Here is a 26,754-nt window from a genome sequence, read left to right on the forward strand (position 1 = left end):
AACACAAGGAGTAAACTAAATGAATTATATATCCCCATTTGTCAGCTGAATCTCCAGTTTGGCAAAACCTAATAGACTTAAGCTGTTGGAGAGGTAGTTCTCAATAGTATGCTTACTGTATGTTTTCTGCTGTATACCCAGCTGTAAATTTAATATACTGAGTACCTAATGGCTGTCATGGTGAATTTATTCTTGTATTTGGCCTTAATTAAGATTTAAAAACCTAGCAGCACAAACAAAAATGTCAAAACTATTTTCTTTCACTGGATTTGAGTGTGTAAGCTATCTTTTGACATATGTTGCATCTGGAAACTGGGAACTGAAGTCTACTGTTTCTGTCATTAGCAATTCTGGATTTGCACTGGCTGATTTACCAGTCCCTAAGGGAGATAGAGCCAGAATCTGGATCTGACACCCTATGTGGAGCAGGAGATGCTTCAAGCAGCCAGCATGGTAAGTAAAGATAATGGATTAGTTGACTGCTCAGCTTTTTAGTTAACTGAAAAATGAAAAAGTATCTTTGCATAGCAGTAAAATAACTTGAGAGCGTAAGAAACCGCCTTTGTAGTATAAACAGGTAGTTCTTAAGTAATTTTCTTTTTAGCACAGAGTGTTTAATTTCTCATAATAAATAGAAACAAAACAATTTTATGACATTGATTCCATTTTATAAGAGAAATCTATCCCTCCTAGGTTTTCTCTTCAGTTACTTTAATCAGGCCAAGCATACTGGTGTGCAGTAAGATCAAAAGAGTTCAAGTAATAATTTCTGCAGTCTTAATTCATTTACCGAGAATGAAATAGGGCCTAAAATTTGAATCTGGAGTCCAGATTTTATACCCTTCCCTAATGTTCAGAAATACTGCTGGTACTTCACATACTCGTACTAACAACTTTGACTGGCGTGTGGAACTGGTCCCATAAATGCAGCAGTGGGAGTGCTAGTTTCAGGAAAAAATCAGAAATATTCAGCCATATAGGCTTTTACGTCCATGCAAAAGCCATTTTACGTTGGTATAAAATATTCAAGCAGATGTTGCAGGCAGAAATTTTTAATTTTTTCCTGACTTAATATTCTTCTGTTTCCTGTCATGTCTGATTTATAATTCTTGGTGAATGAACAGCCAGCAAGCTTTAACTTGTGAATTACTTTGGTGCTGGAGTAACAAGTACTGCTAGTCCAAGCAGTGAGAAGTTGAGAGTCAAAAAAACACTTTTCCTTCAGAAACACCCGTGACCTGATTTGGCTTGTTAAGATTCTAAGGGTGGTGAATTTGGGTTCTGTTTATTTATATTGTGAGATTTGAAACATCAGAATTGACAAAGTCTTACTCTGTATCCATAATACTAGAAGACATAACACCTTCCCTTGATCCCCTGATTGCAACAAAGAGGTTTAAGAAAAAAAAACACAAAATACTCCAGGCCATGTAATAAAATCGCAAGAGTCGGTCACTTTGATTTGAGGTTTCAAATTTGATGCTTCTGAGGAGGCTTTTTGTTGCTGAGGACTTGGTAGCTGGGACTGCAAAGGTAACTGTCCTAGCTATGTGTTACTTCACAAAATTCATTAAAAACAAGCAGTTGTTTTTGCAATCCATGTGCAAATCCTGTCTGTGACTCATGCAATTTAATCAATTAGAAACAAAATATCTTGTGACTCTCTGGATGGGGTACCATATGTTGCAACAGAAAAAGAGCACTTTTAGAGGAGGCCTTTCAGTGTTTTTGGAAAGATGACATTGCAGAGAAAACGTAGAAAATGTGTTTTGCTTTAAATATTAGGACTTCAAAACAAAGACCTGTAATTCTTTTACATAGTTCACTGAGCTAAAGATATTTTGGGGGATTCAAGGCATCCTGTTATTACAGGCAGTCAACCATAGTTTTCTAGCCTCGCAGTGTCACTACTTGGGTATGCAAGTTTGTGTGCATGTGCACATGTACATGTGCTAATTGATGCATTTTGCTGTGCCCTTTAGGAGGATGGAATAATACATGTACAAATGATTGCTTTGTTTTCCATAATTTTGAGACATTCTTTTGTCCTGTGAAGAGATGGAACAACAAAGTGACTGTGCAACAGCCACACACACATTCATCCTAGCCATATCTGTCTCCCACTGTCCCACCCTTACCTTCATTCACACTGGCATGCGTAACTTGCAAAAAATTACTAGTTCATGCAGTTCTGGTTTGTCCATTTTCAGTTGTTTTTTAACTCGCCAAAATAAACGGAAAATGCTTACTTAACACCTGAAGTATTAAAGATATCCCCAAATTACCACAATTAAATAAATACATCGTCCTTTTGGTTGGCTTATTCCAAGGGCATTTCATTACCAGATCTTGGGGTAATACATAAAAATAATGTTCTTGCTTTTGTGGGACACTAAAACGGAAAGAGTGGAGGTAGAGTTCGGCACAATATTTCCAGATGTCATCCTTTGGCAAAAATCCTTATCCAGATCAGGTAGATGCTTCATTCCAGTTGCACTTTTTAAGTGAGAATAGTAGTACTAGTAGTAGTAGTATTACTCTGTATTCTCTACTAAGACAATGCAGATTAATTTCCATGTGTTTTTAAACTTGAACTCTTTTGTATAATTATGTATTTAAGTAATCAGCCTTCTATGAAAGGGAGAAGGATTATAAGCTCAGGTGCTATTGATCGCATGTGAGGTCAGAGGAAGCAAATGTGAACCTTTGGGGCATGGTATTTTTCATTTTTAGACTTATTCACAGGTCAAGTTTGCCCAAAGCAACATGTCTATGATTGTCCCTTAATGTGATCATTCCTTCAGCAGGACTTCTTGGACCACAGAATTCTAGTCTATTCTTAAATATCGCTCAACCACAAATGTTTTTTTCCTTGGGGTTCAGTGATTAGAAAATGCCAGCTGCAGCAAAGTATGAGGACCCCGCTACTCAGTTGTCTGAATTGTATTTAAGAGTGCAGTGTTTTTACGGTGCTGGGATTTTGAAGAATTAGGCTTTTATTTTTGAATCTTTAAATTGAGTTTTTAAGTGTTCTGTTGAGGTCACATGTAGAGTGATTTCTTCATAAGATAACGCTATCTTTCTGAGTGTTCATGGCAGACAAATAGTGGGACTTTTCAGGGTTAAATAACCATCATTGATTTCAGTGAACGAATTGTGTGTTTTGTCAGGGACGTTAGAATAATTGGTACTGGAAGGCAAGTTAGGTGAAGTGAGGCAGAGAGGGTAGAAAGAGTGGGGAAAGATGCCTAGGGGACTAGAAGAAAGGAAGGAGGGAAGAAAGAAAAGGAAAAAAGAATGACAACACTTGAACAGCTATTGAAAGATTCTTTTCTCTAGCCATTGCTCTACTGATTTCTCTTCTGATTCTTCTCATCTCTGCTTTTGGAGAGAAATGTTGGCTAACGCTCAAAATACCTTTGGAGTAACTTCTGCCGATGGGTAAATGATGAGATCCTTGAGGCTTTTATGCATCACTGCCTAGAGTATGGATATAATCATGCAATGATGGAGAATCATCCAGTTTTTATCCAGTATTGATGAACTGTCAGTGAAAGAGCTCCAGGATGTTTTGTTGTTTAGTAATAACATATATGTAGCTGTTGTTTAAATATGTATGTTTTTCTATATTTCAATTAGGTAATGAGATCCATGCCCATGAAAGATGTATTAGATGTAATTTGACTGGAAAGCCTCTTTAGTCACTGTTTAGTAACATATATTTTAATGCTTACTTTCTTATGCTTAATTTCTAGTAGTTTCATGGTGTTGGTCAAGCAAGTAAGCTTGGTATCAGTGCAGCTCTTTGGGGTTTGTTGTTTTTTTTTTTTTTTTCTTGCTACTAGTGATGTATTTTTACAACATTTTTTTTGTTTCGGTATTAAATATTTTCCAAGACTCTTTTTAGAAAATGCAATAATGACTGCTTAAAGTAGGATTAGATACATTACTAAATAGGCTTTGAGTAGCAATGTTATCTTGGTTATTTCAGTTTGCTACACTAATGGAAGCAATGCGTGCGTGTTGAGAATTTTCTCCTCCATATTCTTCATGTTATTACAAGACAACACAGTGTAATAAAGGAAGAAATTTCTAGGCACTGATATCAATGACATAATGTTGCTCGTTGTCCAGATTGTTGTAATCCCTCTGTTTTACATTTGCTTCATATCATCACATTTCTGCTGCATCAGCTAAAATATTTTTCATATTTTTGCATTGAAGAAAGTTATTGTGCTACATGTCTTAAATTTAGGGGAATTTACAAGACTGAGTAACAAGCTTTCAATTGAAACCAGGGCTAGGAATGTACAGAGCTTTTGTATTAAGCCAACTCAAACATATCGCTTGTTCATTGTTTAGAAGATTGGAGCTGTAAAAAGCTCAAGTTTTGGCTCCTACTGTTTTTAGGTCGCAAATGCTTAGCCTTAAGTATTCTGCCATCTAATTCAAGCTTATCACTATTTGATACTTCTTCTTCCTTCACCCGCTAACTCTACTGAGTTCCAGTAAAAGTATATCTAATTGAGATACTTTTTTGAATGTTCGTTATGGATGAATGGATTCCCTTCTTATTTTACCATTGTGCGTGTTCAACTCATAACATTGGATTTGAATGAGGAACAAAACACACCTAGGTGAAGTAGTAACCGATAATTTTAGTCAGTCATTTAAGCTGAAAGATTGTAGTTCAGGTAGACCTACACTAAAATTACTGTGTAAGCAGGATAGAAGACAAACAAGACTGGGTTTCCAAGACTGGAGCTCATGGAACTGTAGTCAGTTTGTTTAACAAAAAAGGGAACAAAAAAGAGCTACTCTTCACATCATAATGTCATAGCTCCAAGCTAACAAAAAACTGGCAGTATGCATAAACTTAATCACATAATAAATGTTTCAATGGATTAAAATGGTGCATGTAACTAAATAGTCTGAGGGGGAAAAACTTATTTTGTGCCATTCCATGTTTAAAATGTTTTGGTTTTAATAATGTTAAAGTTTTCTTTATGGCCTTGATAATTCAGGAGAATACATGTTAATCTGTAACAGAAACAACTTGAGCATAAATGTTTTGAAATTGTCCTTTAATTGGCAGTACTCAATTTGATTAATTGAAGTTTTAGATTCATCAATAGTGAGAAAGTTTATGTAATGAGAGATTATCTTTTACAGGAATTCGTACATCGAAACTTACCAAAAAGGGGGGAGGATAAATATGATGATGATTTAGCTTTGGAGCCTGCAGGAAGGCCAAGCCAAACCTGCATTTTTTCATATGTAGTTGGGCATGTGACAATGTAAGGATTTGGAGCAATTTTATAGTTGCTAAAGCAGGGTGCCCCTTTTTAGACTATTTGACAAAAATGAATGTGTAACTTAATTCAGGAACAGCATCAGGTGACATGCAGGCTGTCATATGTTAGTTTAAAAAAAAAAAAAAAGAAAAATAGTTACCATAACAACTGACTTGCCACTTGTATTTCCAAGACAGAGAGTATCTTAAAAGAAAATGTAATAGGTCAGTCACATGCGTGTTAGTAGTGTTTTCAGTGAAAAAGCGCAAAACATTTTTTCATGGGGGGCAAGAATGATTTTTTTTTTTTCTTTTTTTCTCCTTACTCAAGTAAGGTTTTGATATCGGAACTAAGATTATGCTTCTTAGATGATCGTGTCCATTACTGGAAGCAGCAGCAAGTAAGTATGTTTAAAAACAAAACAAAAACCCCCAATCCTGAATACTTGCTTTCTAATCATATTAGGGAATACTCTGGACAGCTGATCAGAGAGAATCTGTATTAAACAATGCACTATCAAGTGCCTTTTTTTTTTTTTTTTTAAAAACTTGAAGACTCAGAACAATCTATTTATATTTTTGTTTCATTGATGAGGACCTGATTCTGCTCATGTTTGAAGTCAATAGGAGTTTTACCTTTGACATCTGTGTTTGCATGTTCAAGCCTTAACATGATTTATTTTCTATTTTGTGTCAGCTTCTCTGAGCTAACTTCAAAGCCTACTTCCAATCCATGTTTCCTACTTCTCCACTGAAGCCCTTAGTGCTAAAACTCTTGACATCATCAGTAGAGGTAGCCTGAGGATCATCAAAGAATTCTTTGAAGACTTGTTAGTAATTTCCACTACAGACAAATATTCTGCTGAAAAAAAGGTTTTGACTCTACCCCCTCTTTCCTGCAGGCAGTGATAAATAAAGAATTTCTACGAATCAGATTATTTTAAATCTGGCATTTCATATGTTCTCCTGGGTGGGGGCAAAGGGAAATTGCAGCTATAATTAGGTTTCTCCTCTATTCTATTATTTAGTTTTGTTCTTATCTGGCCTGCGTTTCAGCTAGCAGTTTCTGCTTCTTTTAGCCTATAGATATGTATTGTAATTTTGATCATTTTATCTGGAATTTTATGTGAATCCATTGCTGTAGTAATTGCTGTATTTCAAAAGCAAAGAAGCCTGACTTCTCCACATATGACATGAAGAAAGAAATGCTAGGTTTTGGACTCATGTAGGTTAGTCATCTAAGGAGAAATAATTTTTCATTAGCAACAATATGTAAATTTAGTATCTAAACTGTCTACAATGACTTTATTTTCTTAACAGTTTCTCTCTTAGTTCTCTTAAAGGTCTGAAAAGACACTTATTTGGGTATGGTAACGAGAACCTGTTAGAGCCCACAGTTAGGCATTTCATTGATGTGCGTGCAGCCCCTCCTGAGAATCACTGCTTCCCATTGATTTCTCAGTGCCACAAGGTGGTTGCTTGAAAGAATGAATTAGTCTTAGTGTACATAAGTTCTGTGAATTTAAATGTACACATTTAACTCCCTTGAGACAAGCATCAGGACAAGAGACATAATATAATTACACGGCCAGAGCGCACTATCTCACGGTTGCCTGTAGTATGTCAAGAGATCTCTGTTGTACTCACTGGAACAAAGTGTGGTTATATAGTATTTCTCTGTTTGTCTTATGAGATTTTGAAGTAATGCTAGTAACAGAATTGCAGCATCTGCCTTTTCCACTGCAGTTTCTTTTAATGTTGCTTAAAATGACACTGTTTAGGTTTATAAATCCACAGATTGACCCATCTTATTATTTTAAAAGTAATAGGGGAAGTCTGCATTCTAAATATCTACATGCTTTTTAAATCTACTACTCAAATAGTAATGAAAAGGTTATTTTAATGGACCTAAAAGAAATATGTTGAATGTTTCTTCAGCTGCCTCTGTAGCAGCTGGAATAAAATATTACTAATGCTGATCCCAGATCTTTGTTGTATTGCCATGGTTTTATGTGAACATTTTTTAAAAAAATTGGCATCAGAAGCACTGTTATAGGTACCTACAGAAATTACCATGATTATTTTGAGTCTCTTTGCTGTATGTGCACAGTAATCTTTACAAATTCAAGGGATATTTTACATAAAACTGTGTATAATTAAAAAAAAAAATAGAAGGGAAAAGTTAGAGCAGTACCCTGCATGTTTGACAAGAACAGGTATAGGGGTACGCTGACTTTGCTGTGCACAACTGTACATAGTCGGAGACTAGAATCAAGTTTTTTGAGCCCCATACAGGTCTCTCTGATATCATCCTTTTCTTTTATATAGAGAATGTTTAGTAGCTTTTATTTGCTCTCTCTTCTCATGTACCTCTCCCTCTGCTGGAAGAACGTGTCATTTCCAGATGGTAAAACAATTATTGTGTATGTCCCTAAAAGTAGAAATAGATATAAAATAAAAACTACTACCACTGTCCATAATTATTTTTTGGCTTGGCAGAGGAAAAAGACCAATGAGTGAACCTGCTTTGTTGAAGAATGACCTAACAGATGATGACAGGGGAAAAAGAATACCAAAGGTGGGAACTTCAGTTGATGGATACCTTGGGGAAAAAATTCAGTTCAAAAAAGCAAAGCCATGGTCATCTACACTCTCATTTTTTAAACCCATGTGAAACTTCAGAATAATAATTTTGTCAGAGTTCAATAATTTCAAGACTTCAATAATTCACGTGATTGTGAGTTTATAAAATCTGATCTCAAGGATTGTCCTCTGGCAGATAGGTACATTTCTGTTGCTATTTCAGTGCAACAGGGTGAGCTTTTTCACTGAAAGTTAGATACAATAGTCACAAAATCGTATAATAAGGTAAGTTTGTTGTAGATTTTCATTTCTTCTTGCTGGACCATCTTTTTTTTTTTTTTTTTTTTTTTTGCTAGACTGTGTCCTGCAGCATTTCCTGGTATTAAACAGAATTCTCTATGCAAGGATTTTACTTTTTGAGGAATGAGTTACGTTGCAGTCAAACCCAGATGTATTGACTCCTTGATCTCAGTTCAGTAAAGTCTTCCATAAACGATCTAAGATGTTTTAAAGACAATGCCATTTAAGTATATTTTTTTACACATTCTGCATGTGGTAGCTTGTGTGGATGAATAGTCTCAAGTCCATATTTTACTCAAGGCTTATATTGCAATGAATGTTTTTGAAAAAAAAAAAATAAAAATGCTAAGCTGGTGTATACTTTCTTGTATTGCTATAGGGAGAATGTTGAAGAAGAGTATAAGGCATTTATAGAGGAGGGTGCAGCCTAGCTGGACATAAAATAGTAAGGAATACTGTTGTTAAATGGTTATTTTGCAGATTATACCTTTGAGGGTTTTTGTATTGAGGTTTTTGGTTTCTTCTTCCTCTAAAAGTGATGCAGACTTTGGGTAGGACTGGCATATTTCTTCATACTTTATTGGTGGAAATCATTGTGAATTGTTTCAGGCCTTTCATGCACAGAGAATCTAAAACAAAACAGGAACCATTATTGTTTTTTAACTGATTGGATTAAATGCGTTCGTTCCAATCGCTCCCATCTTGCATCTTCCTTCATTCCAAATATTTTGAGACTTTGCAATGTAGTACTTAAGCTTGTATGTGGAGTGAATAACATGTTTGGTAAACATTAGTCTGTGCAGATTTAGTCTTTTCTTTTATTTGAACTTCTGAAATAATTAACAATGATGATCTCTCTTCCCCATCCCCCACTTCCCCCCCCCCCCTTTTTTTTTTTTTTTTGGCAAATGAGACTAGCTAGATATGTGCATCCGTACCCAGAGTCTGCCTTCTGTCTACTACTGTAATTTACCAATCAATGCACTGTACATATGTATGAACATATATATACATATGTGTATATATATGCAGTGCTTGTTTTGTTTCTTCTAAACCATCAGAGTTACTTCAGATGGGATTTTACAGTTAGTGCTGACTGAAGAAAAATGCAAGACTAACATCTTGCATTGTGGAGAGTTACAGTTTATAAATTGAAAAAGAACCAGAAATGCAACTGATCCTCATTCAAGAGGAATCCCCCTTCTCTTGTGCAGGAAAGTAGGATTTAAATTTCTCTCATGTAAAACATACCTGCTTAATAGCCTTTTGCTTTTCAGCACTGAAGAACAGTGCATGCAGTAGTTGAATGGAGGTGTTCTGCATGAACACAAGGAAGCTCAAGGTTCAGTGTATGTTAACCTTCCCTGTAACCCCTGAAACTACTCGGCGATCACTATAGAGTAGTTCTTACTTTTTATCTGTACCTGTTTTTCCATTGGTGGTAATTTCTGTATAATGACAGCTCTGGAACTGACAGATTTAGCACTACTTTCCATTGCAGTGTTCACCCCTACCCTCATACCTTCTCCCCCATAACCCCCTTTTTTACTTACGGGATTTTGCAATCTCAATATTAATTAAAATATTCATTAAAATAAGTATGCTATAATATTAGGAAATCTTTGTGGGGAAAAAAAAGGAAGAGAAGTCCTTTTTCGTACAGGTTTGTACTAGAGTATGTATAAAAGTGGGTAAAATGGCTCACCTTCTAGACAAATATTAGTACACTGGTAGCCTTACAGAAATACATCTAAAAAGAAGTAATTATGAAAAGGATTTTAGAGTATTGTGTTGAAATAGTAGCTAAATCGATCTGTTAGATTCCTCTCTATAATCTCCAATACACATCCCTAATCTCATTTCACAACAACAGGGCAACAAAGTGATGATTAACATGTTTGCTGATTTTGCAATTAGAAACCTTGGGCTAGTCCTAAACATGCTGATTCTATTAGACTTGCAAGGAGTGCTGGAGATGTTGCACTAATTGTGATAAAAGGGGTCCCAGCATGTGTCAAGCACATCCGCGTTAACTCAATTTAATGAGGCATCAGTCTGGAGTTAGAATCTAACTGTACTCTCATCTGCTTTGCTTTATTGCAACTTCTATAGCCTATGATATGTCTCCCAGGTAATTATGTTATTCTGAGACTTGTTAATTATTTTTTTAAAAAGATAAATTATTGGGTGGTAAAAGGAATTAAGCTTTCATGTCAAAGTTCTTACTTTGAATTTATCTAGATTCAAAGTTCCTGTATGACCATTTATCTTGTCAACAAAAAACACAAAGGAAAACCTAGATAAAATTTTAGGCTTATCAAGTTTATATTTTTACTGAAGATGCTTCTTGCTGATGTCTGTTATACTTCTGTGTTCTCATCAAATTCAGCGTTCTGATTTAGTACTTTTAATGAGCAGAATTTATTTGGTTTTGTCTGTTCTGCTTGTATCTTCAATCTAAATTAAACAAAGCTGTGGTCCCCAAGCATTGTGAAAAATGGGGGGGAGTGGTGTATTTTTTTTTTTTTTTATTTCCCCTGGTAGCTACACAGAAGTAGAAGCCGCTCTGAAAATATAGATGCTGTGATGTAGTGATGACCTTTTGAGAAAACTGTTTGTTACTAGAGTTCAGTCTAGTCCAGAAACTTCTAGCATACTTTATTTTGACCACTAAAATATTTCCTTCTCTAAATCACGCAATAAAATAATTAGGGATTTTTAATCTGACCATATAAAAGGATCATTCTGAGCCCTGAATAAGGGTGGTGGTCATTTTGGTGTGAAGCTTAAGAAACTAAAATAAAAGAACAATTAATATAAAATGCTTTCCTTTGGATTTTTGGTTTGTTTTGTTTTAAACTTTCAGATTGACTGCTCGGCATTTTGCTTAAAAGAGAAGCCAAGCTCACACATATGGAAGATTGCCAGATACTCTAAACCCTATTTTGGTTAAATTACAGTACCCAGATTTTGGTAACAAAGCGCATTGATTTTATATTCAAAAAGATTTTTATATTTAGTCTGTTAACCTTTTGTAATTCCCACCCACAGCTTTAAACTGTAGAACATTTTTATGCTAATTGTTGTCAGTAGGGTATCTGCCATGGCCCCTTGGTAATTTAAATCCATTGAATTGTAATGCAGGTGCCGATAATTGCAGAACTGTTATTGTCTGACTGGCTGCAGCATATATGTCTCAAACAATTCTTTTCAAACTGCATTTGAGAACACTTTAAAAAAACATCCCATATGTGAAGATAACTTTGCATCATATTTACAAGAAAGAAAAATTTGGAAGGATTTTTCCTCTCATTTCTAGACAGTTTTGCATACTTGCAGTTTTCAAACTGTATTCACTGTGGCAGATTCTAAGGTTCAACAGCTATTGTGTAGTTTTTAAAATGTCTGTTAGTGTCTTTGGTTTTGGATGTTTGTAGGAATTCTTGTCTAGTAGTTTCTGAAAATATAGTTGTTTGATGTGACATCATAATCCAGTGAATATGACATGGGAGTGAGAGGAAAAAAGAGGGTTTGTGTTCTGAGCCCAGATCATCTGAGTGATACTGGACAGATTACTTCTAGGCTTGCTTTTGTCAGTATAGAATAATGACATTGCTTTTCCTTTAAACATCTCAAAACATTGCGTCTAATCTGAACTACATTATAGCCAACAAAAATCTGTCCTATAATCTTCATGGGCATATGTGTATGTGTTTTCTCTCCATAAGAAAACTTAGTATTTATTTTACTAGGGTCTTCAGTATGTCCTTTATAAGATCTACGTAATGCAGAGTTAATGATTATGCAATAGTACTTTGTTTGGAATACACAATATGCTAAAGTGCTGCCTGGGAAAATATTTTAAGTACAGAGTAGTCATTACTTTTATTAAATGATTATAATTTTAGTGGCTTTGATGAACCCTCCCTCTGAGTGAAGTCTTTGTTTCCACAGAATGCTTTAATATGGATGAGAGTCATTCTCACGAGAAAAATCTTTGGTTAACTGAAGTTACTATGCAGAGAAAGAAGGTAAATTTAGGGTCAAAAATAGAAGCTTTTTGTAGTCTTCACTGTAAAATGGTTTTTTTTGTTGTTGTTTTGGTTTTGGGTTTTTTCCAATTAAAAACATTTGAACTCAATATTAATTTCCAAGATGGAATTAAAAAGGTGTTCTAACAGTTTAAAGGCAGTGACCAATGGTAGGGAAAAATCATTGCTGGAAGCTGGAGTTCCAGGTTCCTGACTGGGAGCATGGCTTTCTCAGCAGAACAGGTTTTAGGATTCAGGATGGGCTGGCTGGTTTTGGCTCTGTTGTCGCTTGCTGTAGAAGTTCTGTTGTGGAGATGTAGTTATGTAACTGTTGCAGTATCTAGTTGTGGTAATAGAATGATTAACTCCAGTGGGTTTGCATTAAGTTACAGAATGCAAGATTCACTGCTGTTTCCTCATGCCCCTTTATAACTATTTGTCTGGACCTAGTTACTGAAGTTCTAGGGATCTGGACACTTTTTTCTTTTAGCTTCACCCTGAAATAGTTTATGTGGCTTATTTTGAAGCAAAATGAATTAATGTTGCTAATACAAGAAAACAATTCTGTGACAGTTAAATTACCTAAAGAGTAGTATTTCACATCTCTTAGTGAATATTCAGATTTAATTGGCTAAAAACTTCAGTGATAAATAGCTGATTGGAGTAGAGCTCCTGCTCTGCCTGGAAGTTACTGTTCCTACTGGAAGACTGTCCATTTAATTCTTTTCAGGTCCTGTTGAACATTTATATAATAAATCTGTTCTTAAATGGTTAAACTACACTTGTCCGAGGGTCTTTTTTTTTTCCTGGTGAATAGGTTTATTATTTTTACTATCTTATTCATGTAACTGAGATACTCTGAGCCTGTCAAGATAAATGGGTGCAGCTTTTACTCAAAAATGTACATTCTAACTGGTATGGTACTTTAAATCCCTTCTAATACATGTTGTCTGTATATGAAAACCTAAATGCAGCCATTAAGATGATAATTTTAGGGAGTAAACCCTGACTGGAGCTACCTACTTGGAATTCTTGCTGACTCAGCCTCCCCGGTTCAGGATTTTGGGGATTCTGTTTACCTGTACTACAGTTATACTGGTGCTAGTAACAGTTCTTTATTCTTACTTCTCAAAGTGTTACAGTGCATGAGGATGCTGAATAAGGTCTTTACCCTGTGGCAAGACAACTCAGGCTCAAAGCATAAACTAAGGATAATATAGAACCCTTAGCTCTTAAATGCTTTGGCTTTTGTCAAATTAACCTAAAACCTTGCTCTGACAAACTATTGGGGTTTTTTGTTAACTGAAGTTAGCTTTGCAAGATACTAATGGAACAGAATTTTCTCCATTAACAGTTTATTTCAGTCTCAGTGCCTTCATGGTTGCATGTTTTTCAACCAGCAGTGAAAGCAAACTATTTGTTAAATATGTTGCCTGTGTTTTACATTAGGGAAGCTTGGGTTTTGCTATTGGAAACATGCAATGTGTTTTCCTTATGGAAACTGGCAGTCTAGCTCTGTGTGGTTTATTTTTATTATAGGTAATTTGAACACCATTTTCTAACACTGGCTGTATTTTAAAGCAGCACTGAGAGATAAATTCACCTAGTAATTGTTTTACTCTGTGTGTGTGTGTGTGTGTGTTTAAAAAAAATGGGGGTTTGATATAGTAGAATACCTGTTTTGGAATGTTAGTAGCTTCCCAGACAGGATTTATGGTGAAAAAGATCAAAACTAAGCAGTATCAACAGGCAAGGCACAGATTCCCACCAACTATACTGTGTTATAATACTACCCGTGTAATTTACACCTGATGGAGCCCTTTCAAATAACAGAAAAAGACACTGATTTATCCACTAGGTGTGCCGGGTGTAAATTTTATTCTGGTGGCATCATATTAGATTGGCATAAAGTGCTGTCTAGAACTAGACTTGTCATTCTGAAAGGTTATGTTAACTAACTTGGTCACTAAGTATCAGTTACCAGTCCCAAAGGTAATCTACAGCTGAACTGTGACTGGGATTTTGTCATTTCAAAATATTTGCAAAATGTAGTGTTCTTTTAAAAAGAATTTGAACCCAACTGACAACAGCCTCTGGTGTGTTAGCAGCCAGGTGTAGCCACAGATATTGTTTAACATTAGTTTAAGAAGGAATATTTATATAAAATACAAATATGAACATATATTTAGGTAATTAACAGTAATGACATAATTATATTACTGCATATGTTGTAATATAGCTTTTAGCATAAGACCTATTGAAATGTAGTCCTAAGGAAAGAGAAGTTTTGGAACTGAATTAGAAGACCTAAAGCCAATATTATCACAAGTTGATGCTTACTTCTTTTGGAAGGAGAAAAAAATAAATTATTTGCTTAATACTAACAGTCATAATGTTCACTATGGAAATACAGTTTTATAGTTTCTCGGTTTTACTGTGTTTTACCAATTTGCTGAGCAGTGATAAATGGAATTTGGCAGAAGAACTAAATTACCTCTTTGAAAATGTCTGGCAATATGTGTATTCCCAATGACCAAAAAGGGCATATCATAGGGAAAAGTATACCTGTGAAAGAGATGTGACTATACATGCTTTTGTGTAATGCTCATATGGTGTATGACAATCTAAACTGAAGTTTCTGTATTGTACCCTGCCTCACCTTGAAAGATCCAAAGTAGGTCATATGAGGTGCTGAGAACTAAGTTGTCCTTAGCTGTAATAGAAAGTGAGGGTGGCTGTCAACTTTTCCTGTCATATCACATGGAGAAGACTGTGTTAATCGATTGTTCTCCTTAGGTGTTGATAATCCTATAATGAGACTTGATAATCTTTCTTGGTTTTAACCTTTTTATTTTATAGCAACGATTTATTTTATAGCAACAGTTCCATAGCAACTGTTGGTTCCATTTGAAAGCATAGAACTTAGAGTACTAAAGCTTCATAAAATTCACCCTGGATTTGTAATGTTGGGTGGCTAAAGACACCAATATTTATTCATGGAGACATTCCGTTTGACTACATTCCAAAAATAATACTACTTGTATTATTCTTATGTTGATTCCTACTGTGTACCAGTTTAAAGAGGTTTGCCAGCAAAACCCATTTCTCAAGGAAATTCAGTTGATACCAGAACTCTCTATGGGAAATGGACACAAACATCAGTAGTCTGTTAAGGCAGTGGAAAAAACATTAAGTGTAGAATAGTCTTTTGGAATAGAAAGTACTGGTAAATGGCTGAGGTGCAGTACATAATGTACAAAGCTGTCTCAAAACAAGTCTTAAATAGGAGAATGCCTTTTAAAAGGGACACTCACAGAACAGATGCCTGACCAATTTTTTTTTACATTGCTTAGAATACTAGGGAAGAATTTTTAGGTACTGCAGCAGTGATTGTGGTGTAAGAACATACATAGAATAGGCAAAACTAGAAGAGACATTCCAGTAGGATCTTCTTTCCTGCTGTCTCTTTTTCATGAGTCTGCAGGTGGAACAAACAGTGCTTTTCCTTCAGAACACTTTTTAAAGAGCACTGAGCAAAGACAAACCTGCCCTTTAGAAACAGCGCACTGTTAGTGTTACAGAATGGGGGGGGGGGGGGGGGAATCCCCCTTGGCTCCTCTCTTTTGCTGCAGTATAATTTTTTTTATTTGAATTTGCAGAGTTAACTTCTATTTCGTATGAGCCTCCTCTTTGCAAAGCACTTGGGAAGATTCAGAAGAGTTACATACCTAGCCTCTTTGAAACTTTCTTTGCACTCTTGAGTGGTATGGAACACCCTGACTATGAACACCCTAAAATCCTAAGAGATCCTAACCCCCTAAAAGATTAGACTCTGTGTTCTGTTCCTTGGATGCATGGTATATTGTATTTTTCGGTTACGGCAGTTAAATCTGCAGTCCGTAATGGAATTTTCAGAGCTTTCTTTTTTAGGAATGTAAGTGCTAATGACTTTCAGTATGCTCTCTACAAAGAAATTGAAGGTGTCACTGTAGCACAGGTATGTGTTCCAGCCTTAATCAGGCTGTATTAAAAATTATAGTAATGAAGATGAATCGGAGTAGGCTAATAAACTGTCAGTGTTCCTTGTAAATTCTTTCAATTTACACACAAGTCTTTCACTGCTATAGTTACCATACTGACAAGGGAGACCACAATTTTTTGCTACAAAGAGATTGTCAATTATACTATGGCCATACTGTGAGAGTTTTAGCATCACAGCTACTGTTAAGTGCTTAACTTCTGCAGCTGTGTTGTCAAAATATTTTTTTATACTTTAAATTCTGTCCATCAAGACTGCTGAACAGAGCAGTCTTGCCTTGCTGTTTCAGATACGGACTAGATAACTTTTTCTTTCAGGTTCTGTTAGCTATGCTGAACTAAACAGTGCAAGACTCATTTAACAGCAATTCATGCGAGAAGAGATCCTTTAATGTACTCCTTTCTGCCATTTTAATTCATGAATGCTATAAATGAAATAGATTCAAATTTTGGTTTTGTTTGCATACATATTTTGCATATACTAATGTGTTTATACATGCACTTACACTTTTTTGAGGTTTGGCCTCTAGCAATACTAGTGTGAACATAAGTTAATACATATTTGCTTATATACTAATATTCTGCTGAGTGCATTATTGTTGATATATCGCACTTGATAATTTTCTTTGGGATCAGTATAGTAGTGAAATAGACCTCAGTAGCTTGAGTTAATATTAGCTTATTTAACAAAAGTTAAATATATTTTGCTTTCTGCTGAGTAGATCATCCTTTCTCTCTTCTTTTTTCTTTTTTTTTTTTTTTCCTCTTAATGAACAAAGCTCTTTGGTGAATTGACTCTAACATTAAAGACTAATGCAGTGTGTCTGGTCACCTTTAAATGAAATGTCTATTACCCCTAGGACCAATAACTCTTTTTTTAAAAAAAAGTTCAGTTAAATGAGGATGATATTACAGCATTTAGTCTGCTACAAACAGATAATAACTATTTGCATGGTGTTAACAAACGTTACATCTGCACCTGTAGGGTTACTGCCTTGTTATCTTCCTTACTGAGGGTTGTTCAGTGCCAATATTTTTTCCTTCCTTTCCCCAACCGCCCCCCGCCCTCAACTTCTGGCTTGATGTCCTACACAAGTGATTAGTGTGCTGTAATTGAATTGGCTGTAAAAAGATAATTAATTGATATTTCACTCCCGGAGAGGTCAAGCTGCCCTATCTTGAATGGTTGTTATGAAAGTAGTCATCCTGCTGGCGCTTATCCCTGGAAGGTGGCACACGATCTTTGTCTTGCTGATAGTAATAGTTGTTGTAATTAAAATTAACATGAAGGGGGTATTTAAGGAGTGATTCTCTGATTTGGATGCCTTAGCTTCACTTTGAAAGCATTTGAAACTGGAATTTATAAACCATATTAGGTAGTTGTCTGGGTAGTATTTTTTTAATGCCTGGCACAATACTATCTCATTTGCTGTCTAAACCTTCTTTGTGCCATATTACCAGTAGCGTGGGATGACAAATATGACTATAGATGGGTAAAGTTTCTGAGATGACTAATGTGAAATCCTGTCAGGCACCTTGAAACCATTGATCTTAAACACCTTTCTTTGAACAGCTGCTTGTTTTGAGATTATTTTAGCTAAAGATTGGCATGAAGAATTTTTTAATGAATGGATTATCTGTATGTAGGAGTTCCGCTAATGTTTAAGAGGCCCTTAAATAAGAGAGCAAAATTCTACAAGTGACTCTCTTGGAAAAGGTGGGAAGACTTTATAAATGAAGTCTGGGAGTTGGGTTCACTGTCTCCTGTGAAAGGTATATTTAATTATTTACTTTGTGTACTTAAAACTGTATTAGAGAAGGATTAGGTGATGCAGTAAGTCTTCTGTAGGCCTAACAGCTATGGCACTTACTCTTTTTAACGACTATTCACAACTGTAGACTTGATGACAATTAAATAATTCTGCTGTTCCTAGTAAGCCAGGTATGTACTGTTACTTCCCTGTGCATCAGTGTAGGGTGACTTGCTGAAGGTCATACAATCAATCAGGGTCTCAATTCAAGAGTTCTTTTTTTCTAGTGCTTTCTCAGATCATGACTGTAGCAACTGTAGTCTTTACTTGTTACTGTAAGTATCTTGACGCTCACTGTGTGAATAAATACATTATGGGCAAACCTCCTGAAGGCTTGTGTCAAACAGGAAAATGTTTGCACTAGAAATGTTTATCTCTTCTTTCTTCCCTAAAGGGTCACTGATGTTCATTCTCTGCAATGTTAAAGAAGAAAAGTTGAATGGGGTCCCCTCCCTTTTTTTTTTTAACTTGATTTTCCATCCCTAATGATGGTTATACTAGCCTTGTGACTATAGTGCACTGCTAAAAGTATCTTCTCAGTGATAAACATTTCCTTTGTAACTGTGTGGCACAAGAGCTATCAATTAAGAATAATAAGTTTAAAAAAGGTTGAACAGAGGAACTTTTCCGAAACTGTTAGTGCATTAAGAACCCGGAGTTATTCTGTAAGCAGTGTGGTTCTCGTTCATTGCCCAGAGAATAAATACTGCTACTACAGCAAAAGCTAATGGAGAGAAAGATGTTATTTAATGTCCTTGCAGAGGCGAAGACTTAACTTTTATCTTACCATATAATGATAAAGTTATGGCACTGTGGAGATAACTGCGGCTTTCGCAGCTGGAAATTTCTTACTTTAAGGTATTCTGGCTAGGATAAAGTATTACAGTTAGAATATTATCTTTCTTTCACACTTCACCCTGCAGAATTTGAGACAAACTACTATTTCTTGGTTTTGTCCTGAATTATTCAGCAACAGCTTTCTAACACAAAATATTCCTGCCATGATGGGAAGTTACCTACCCGAGCATTCTCCTGTCTTCTGGTTTGTATTATAAAATGCTTCTTCAAATTTTCTCTCATTAAGAACAGGACCAAAACAGCCTTCTTGCAGGTTTTGCAGGGAACAGAAGTTATTTAATTGTGAAATTTGAGTTCCTGCAGGATGCGTTGGTATAAAATGATCATGAGTAATTGTAGTATTAGGTATTGTTTGCTGCGTCGGTTGTGACAAAAACCACACAAGATGGCACTGGTTCTGTTACACCTGAATGAAAAGAGGAGAAGGCCCCCCTGTTTTGTGTAATGCTGTCAACATAATTTTTCAGGCTTTGCAGTACTTCTTACGGTGGGATCCTGAAGAACATGTCAGAAAAGGAAGAAAAGTAAAAGCCATTAAACTTACATCTATGCCAACCTGAATGTAAAATGCTGTATTTGCATAGATACGGTACACTAAAATGAAGAAAACAATGGTGTAGGCATTTAAAAATTTTAGGAAATAGTCCAGAAAATAACTTGGTGTACTAACTGAAGGCTTGAAATTGTACTGGGAAAATTCTAGGGAAAAGTCTAGATACTATTGTTTGAACTGAGAAAGTGAGATGTGCCCATTCTGAAAGTTCAGGTAGAGATAACTATTTACTTCACGCCCAGTAAGATTTTAGTTCTAAAAAGGAAGAGCAGATAAGAGTTTCAGATGTGAGACAGTTTGATAAAACTTCTGGTTGCAAATTCTTTTGACTGTTGAGTTGTACATTCTGACTTTTTTCTGGTTTTATGATTTGGCTTGAATTACTGTAGGGGATGCTAATAGTTTAGTGACCAGGATCCAATTTTGTTTACAGAAATAAATAATAGGAAATCATGAGAGAATCTTAATATATGTAAATCAAAATCCACCATATTCAAGTGCTGATGATTTTGCATTTGTTCTTAACTTATGAATGCAAAGGAAAACACTAGCACATCATAAATTACACCATTTTTGGCACTTTCCTTAGGCACTACAGAAATACTACTTTTTTCTTCTTTCTTTCTTTTTTTTTTTCCCTGTAGAAAGGAGGCAAAAAGCCAAGTGGCAGGATATCTGCTGAGAAAGCTGAGAAGATGACAGTCTCGCAGGAGAAAATGGAAGACAGCAGGTATGTGTGAATCAGTATTCCTACTGCTCAGCTGGAGAATGCTGTCTGCTGAAAGCAGTTTTATTTCTTTGCAATATACCATTTTTGATTGGTGTTATTCTCTTGGACAAATGACCCTGTCTTTTTCTTAGGTGACCACTGTAACATAATACTACCTGCCACATTTTATGCCAATACATTTTTATTTCCTTATAACCTGGGCTTGCGCTTGCAAGAACAATATTTCTCAGTCCTTCAATTTGGAGAGTGTTTGGTGTTGGTTTTTTTTTGTATTTGGGGTTTTTCTTAACTGCTTTTCTTGTTTTATTAGAGCTTTTTTCCCCCCCTCTTTCAAATGAAGTCGGTGAGGGAGGTTTCACTACACCTTTAAAATTGCCATCAGATCTACTACCTGGTTTTTCAGCTAAGTTTTGCAGTCTGCTCTGACTTCTGTGTTGCTGTGATTACACCGAGTAATTACATCTAACCTTGCTAGTTTAAAACTGGTGTGTTTAAATGAAACTCCATAATTGCATTACATATGATGTAGACAGTTGAAAAGAATTAGGTAGAGAAGAAAAACTCCTCTGCTTACTAAATTAGTCAAAGTTTGCACGGGTGATTGGAGCAACTGTGACAACATAAAAGTTATAGTTTATTTAAGCACAGAAAATCCCTGCTGTCTGGGGGAAAAAAAAAAAAAAAAAACCAAACCCAAAACCCACTAGTTTGAGTTTACTGAAAATCTGGAATGGAATTAGGTGAAGAAAGTAGTGTATTATGACCCTTTGTGGTGCTAATGTATTAGAAGTAAACTCCAGCTGTAGATTTTCAGTGCATGTTGGGCATATTTTCTGTGCTTTTACTGTTTGAAAACAAAACACCACCATTGGCATTGCATTTTTCTGCTTACAGGAAAGAATTATCTTGCACTGTTTCATAATTGCAGTCTTAGGAAGGTATAGATATTTTATTTTGCATGTACTCTATAGTTTCATATTATGTTCCATGTTGAGATTCATGGACAATATTTAATTAAAATGGAAGTATCAAAATTCTCTTTGAACATGTACCTTCAATTGCGGATGGACAAATGGCAAATTCCTTCATGCAGGAACGAGGTAGAATTATCATTATCATAAAAAGGAATTGGGATGTAATCCAAAAATGCACCTGAAGTTGCATCCTTATGGGTTAAAAAGAGAAAAGTTATTTCTAACTTCCATTGGTGCAATTGCATACAGATTGCTGATTGTCTAGATATTGTTCTACTTCTACCTATCAGAATTCAAATCAGCTGTTGAGAAGTTTGTGATTTGTTTCATAAAAACTTTTGTGACATATTTCAGGTAGCTTCCTATTTCAACCCCCCAACAGTACTGACTTTGTACACTGACTATAGGGAAGTTTGGTTAGTTGGGGTTTTTTAATGAGAACAATCTGTGTAAACTAATGATTTTTAATGCTGCAAATAGAAGCCACAAATCCATTTCCAACTCTGCAACTCAGACACTTAAGTGCAGTCTGTAAAGTCTTACCTGGAGTAAGCTTTCCTTGCCCAGTGTCAAGGTCTAGGTGAACTTTTGAATCTTCTTACCCTGTCGTAGGGAAGAATAAGGCATCTGCAGCAGCTCAACTTGGGAAAAGTGTTAGGTGTCCTTTATCATACTGGAACACTTAAAATGTAAAATTCTGTCTCGGGCTGATGGTTCATTTAGCTGTTATCTGCTTTAGATATTAGTCACAAACTTTCAAATCCTATTCCTTGTCATTCCAGCTGGAAAAAAAGAAGATGCTCATTTTGCTAATGCAAAGGTATGGCAGGCAACTAAAGTAATAGGAGGCTTTTTAAAAAGTCAAGGTAGCTTTGAATAGACTGGAAGAGTAAGAGAACTTGTAAGTGTCAGAATACTGCTTTAGAGAAACTCTAGCTTTCAACAAAGAGAACGTGACATCCATCTACTGCTTTCTTAGATTGAGGTGATCTATTCTGATACAACTGATTTCTGGAGTCGCACCAAAGCTAAATTTGGCTCAGCATGTGTAAATTGCTTTGTATGTGTGTTAAAAAGAGTAGTAGAAATGTTTTTTTGAACAGCATTATTTCTTCAGAACAAGTAGTAATCTGTTTCTTTCATGATACTGCTTAGACGTGAATTAAAAATACGGTTTTTAGCTTTTGGATAACTTTATGGCTTCTCAGTCGTTTTCTGAGAGAATGCATATGCAGGTAGACCTCTTAGTCCTACTTTTTATGTTCAGTATTCTCATACAGATATTTTTGCTAGATGACTAGCTGGAAGAACAAACTGTCATTTCAAGTACAGTGAATAAACCTTCATTTTTATAAGTACCATATGAGAACACAGTAAGTAAAAACTCTGGTTTGTCGTAACCATTTAATCGATATGCAGCTCTGAAAGCAATACTGAATCTTCCATGATCCAGCCACAGATGTGCTTGCATTAAGGCTGTGGTATGAGATGATAGTAAATGAAATTGCAGCTACAGCAGCAAGTATTAGGGGGAAATGAAAATTCCTGACTCAGAGGAGCAGGGCAATGACAGAAAGACTCCTCATTATAGATCTTTTCATATGGAGAAGAATGACTGGTAAATGAGGTTTCTGTGACACAAAGAGGATGGAAATACAGTTGGACGTTCATGCAGAAATTGTGCTCACTGTACAAAACAAATAGAAGAATAGGGGATATCTAATTTGCATTTCTTAACTGACAAAATGAGTATGGAGATATCCTCTGAGATGGATGACAGTTGCAACAGTTAAGAGAAAGGTATTGTTTAACTTTCCCATTATTTAGGTTTTGATGAAAGTGACTTTTACTATAGCCTGCTTATTGGTAACTTTTCTAGTGTTTGCTTTATTTACTGTACAATAGGTTACAGGCCTTTTAAAATACTGACTTGAGCAAATCTGCCATGATGACTAATTCTCCACCTTTTTCACTAGTTCAGCTAATAGCAAAGCATAAAATAATTATAATGGAACTTGCTGACATGAGCAGGCATAGCGATTCCAGTGTCTAATCAGGTTGTTCCCACTGATTTGCAATAGCTTCTCTGTAGCAGACAAGGTATTTTTTCATCTTTAACCACTATGAGAAGTCATGTTTATAACAAAATAGATAGGACAATGTGCATTGGGTAATAATAGAAATCAGAGGTACCTAACTATTTAAAGGACTTTCAGAAGTGCTTCGTTTAGTGCATGCAGCACCTGTCTCTCTCATTTTTGCAGTGTGACCAGGGAATTTAGTGTAGACTGGATTTTTTTGTTTTGTTGTGTTTTTCCTTAAATGGCTTCACTTGGCTGCATTCCAGCCCCTTAGTCTGAACCTATTTTGCTTTATCCTATTAAGTGGCCTAGAGAGTTGCAAATTCCCTGATTTCTGGATCTGGAATAGCTGGAGGTGCCTTCGCATAGGATGCCATCTCTCTTCAGTGATTTGTCTTTGGGCATAAGATACCTTTTTTTCTTTTTTTTAAATACTTGAAAAAATAAAAAAAAGAGAAGGCTGTCTTTCAGGCAAGATTAGTTGGACTTTTATACTATGATGTGAAGGGTCTGTACTTGTGTGCTGAGAAGGGGATCTACCTTTTCAGGTACATGAAAGGTACCTGAAATACTTGACTTTGTCTTAAATATTTTATACAATCAAAGATCAGGAATAACCTATGTAATCAATGTCTGTAGGAAAAAAGACAATGCTGAGTTTTCAGACAGGTCACTTAATGTACTTGCAGCTGTCTCGCACATCGATCTTCACCACCGTCTAGTGATTCCTTCAAACCTACAGTAAGCCATACACTGAGTCATTAATTAGCTTCACCTAGAAGTCAGTCTCTGCCTACAGCAGCAGCCACTCCATTATCATCTGGTGTATTTCAAACAATAGAAATGATTGAAACAGGAACTCCTACATTTCGATGAAGATTAAGAATGGCACGCCACCCTGTAATTTAGGTAGTTGTGCAAGTTTTCATTTGCATTAGCAGAATAGTGCAGATTGTGTTGAATTATTCCATAAAAATATCTTCAGGTTTTGAAAGATTTACTGTGCCATATGTATGTTGTTTATTTTGGAGTGTTCTGGTTTGGTGGTGATGGATTTTGTGGTTGTTTTAAATGTGTCTTCTAAATGAAGATGAAATCAAGATTCATTAATTCTCTAGAAGCCTAGAGAGCGGCACATTTGAGTCTCAGTGCTGGTTTTAAGCCTTGAGAGCTACCTTAAAACTCTGAATTACATTCATAGAATAGCTGAATTTAACTTTAAATCTGTCAGTTCCATTTCCTTTATTAGTAAAATGAACTTCTTTCATATGTGACACTGACAGTTATTGCAAGCAAAGATTTGTTGTCACATGTTTTTGTTTTCTTCAGTTATGTAGTAAGTAGGGTCAAGTTTGTGTTATAATTAATTCAAACTAATTGAAATTTGTGTTTACTTGAAATCTGGATGAAGCTGGCTGATGTAGCTTTACATATATTTTCCTGTGACTTGCATGACTTTGAATGGTTTAGACAGAATAGTACTTAATCATGCCAAAAGTGTAATTGGACGTTACATACTCATGGCTTAAGATTGTTTTCATTGGGTTTTTTTGTCCCTTTAGCGTGTCCATCCATATGCTGAACACTATTTTTAATCAATTGGGTACGCCTTAAAGGAGCGCATTGTATGTTCACGGGAGGATGTCCATTTTCAGTGTCACTGCAGAGATCTTTTATCAGGATGGTTGATCAGAATACTTCTGTGTAAGAAAAAGAGGCAACAGTAATTGAAGAAGCTTACTCAGTACTAAAAGTTGATTCCATTGTTTTAGAAGAACTGGAACTTACTTGCCACCTTATTCTGCAACTGTAACTCAGATCAGTGCTGCACATTTGAATTCAGGATTTCGAAGGAAAGTAAAGTTTACAAAATTAAGACATTTGTTGATAATAGTGGCAGGGCTATACCAACTTCTTTTTTTCCCCCCGTTAAGACATATTTAGTTTTAGTTTTAGAACAAAAACATTGTTTTATACACAAGATAGTGTGTTGTCGTCTGGGATATGCAAAATTGTTGCAGCTAGTGATAGGCAGACTTTCTGTGGCTACAAATAATATTTTCTAGAAATCTCCTGACAGCAGTCGGCAAACAAAATATTTTGTGTTATAATTTATACTTTGGACCTGAACGTTTTATATGCAACGTTGCATCAAAAAGTATAGGTCCTATGTATGAGTTACATGCAAGTGGTTTGTCTAATCTCAAGACACACTTTTCTATTCCATTACTCATTTTAATACATTGTTTTAAATAGATTAGTCTCAGCTGTTGAGGTAGAAGCAGCTTGTTATTTTTCCATAGCAAAGGTCACTATGCATCAGGGTAGTCAGGTGGCTGGCAAATAAAACTTATTTTAAGTTTTATATGGCCATCTTGCTTTACTTGAAAAGGATTCTTTTAATTGCCTGATCATTTTATTTATGCAGGAAAATTCCTTGCATATTACAGAATTACACTGTGTGACAGGTCCCTGTCAATTCATGAAGAATATTGAATAGCTGACGAGGACGGGCTTGATTTAATGTATGAAGTATGGGACTTTACCCAACAACGTATGAAAGTTGTATATGAATCTTTGACTGGGTTGGCTGGTGTGAAGATGGAAGAGGAAATGTCAACTTCCTTTATTATTTATTCTGAGCGATATTAATTTCCTGTTTTGTGGTTGGAAAAAAGCAGCCACATGCAGAACGTAGCCAAGCACCAAGCCCTAATCCAATCAGTCTGATGTATGCAGAAAGTTTACAGAATGACCTTGTGCATAATTACTCATTTGATGGCTGTTAGTAAATGGCACAAATGGAATCTGACATACATTAGAACACATTAATGATTGCCTTCCTCCCTCCATCCTCTTCTGTACAGAAAAATCATTTTAATTAAGACTTCCGTGATTAGTCATTTAATCAGTCATTAGGCCAATACAGATGGAGTCAATTAATTTTTTTACACTTGAATAGAGACTTGATGCTACTGCAAACCGTACAATCTACTTTTTTTTTTTAATATGGAATCATGGGCAATTGCCTTGATGTCTGTCTAGTAAGTGTACATCACTCTTCCAAAAACTGGATAGCATTTATAGCATATCGGTATTATGGCAACTATAGGTATGTTTTATTACATGCTATCTGAATTTTAATGAATCAGTTCAGGTTTTGAATTCAGACTGATGGTTGTTCTTGTTGTGGAGTATCCTTTATTTTTTAGAGTAGTGGGGCAGAGTTGCCTTTTTGAAGCAAACGTATTCAACATCTCCTAATGTATTGTTATTACAAATGATAATACTTTGTGTTTCAGTGCTAAATTTCATGCAAGAATTTCAAATGTTTTATGAATTTAAGGGCCTGTTTCATCTGGTGTGGGAAGACTACCTACATGGCAGATTCAAAAAATGAGGTGTATATAGCTATGAAATTACTTGCTAAAAATCATAAGAGGAGCTGTGATCACCATCCGTGTTAGATCAACAATATTTGACATGACTCATTGGCTGTAGA

At 35.6% G+C, this 26,754-nt stretch overlaps 1 protein-coding gene across 1 annotated transcript in view; it reads left to right on the plus strand.

The window, feature by feature from the left end:
• The window catches only part of MORN1 (MORN repeat containing 1), a 51,651-nt gene that overhangs the window by 12,755 nt on the left and 12,142 nt on the right, over positions 1-26,754 (plus strand). The window contains exons 3-5 of the mRNA XM_075027168.1: positions 346-453; positions 12,131-12,207; positions 20,112-20,197. Coding sequence (XP_074883269.1) covers positions 12,142-12,207; positions 20,112-20,197 — 152 coding nt within the window. The 5' untranslated portion in view covers positions 346-453; positions 12,131-12,141. The remainder of the gene's footprint in view (positions 1-345; positions 454-12,130; positions 12,208-20,111; positions 20,198-26,754) is intronic.

The sequence above is a fragment of the Buteo buteo genome, chromosome 5 (assembly GCF_964188355.1).
Source record: "Buteo buteo chromosome 5, bButBut1.hap1.1, whole genome shotgun sequence".
Classification (NCBI taxonomy): Eukaryota; Metazoa; Chordata; class Aves; order Accipitriformes; family Accipitridae; genus Buteo; species Buteo buteo.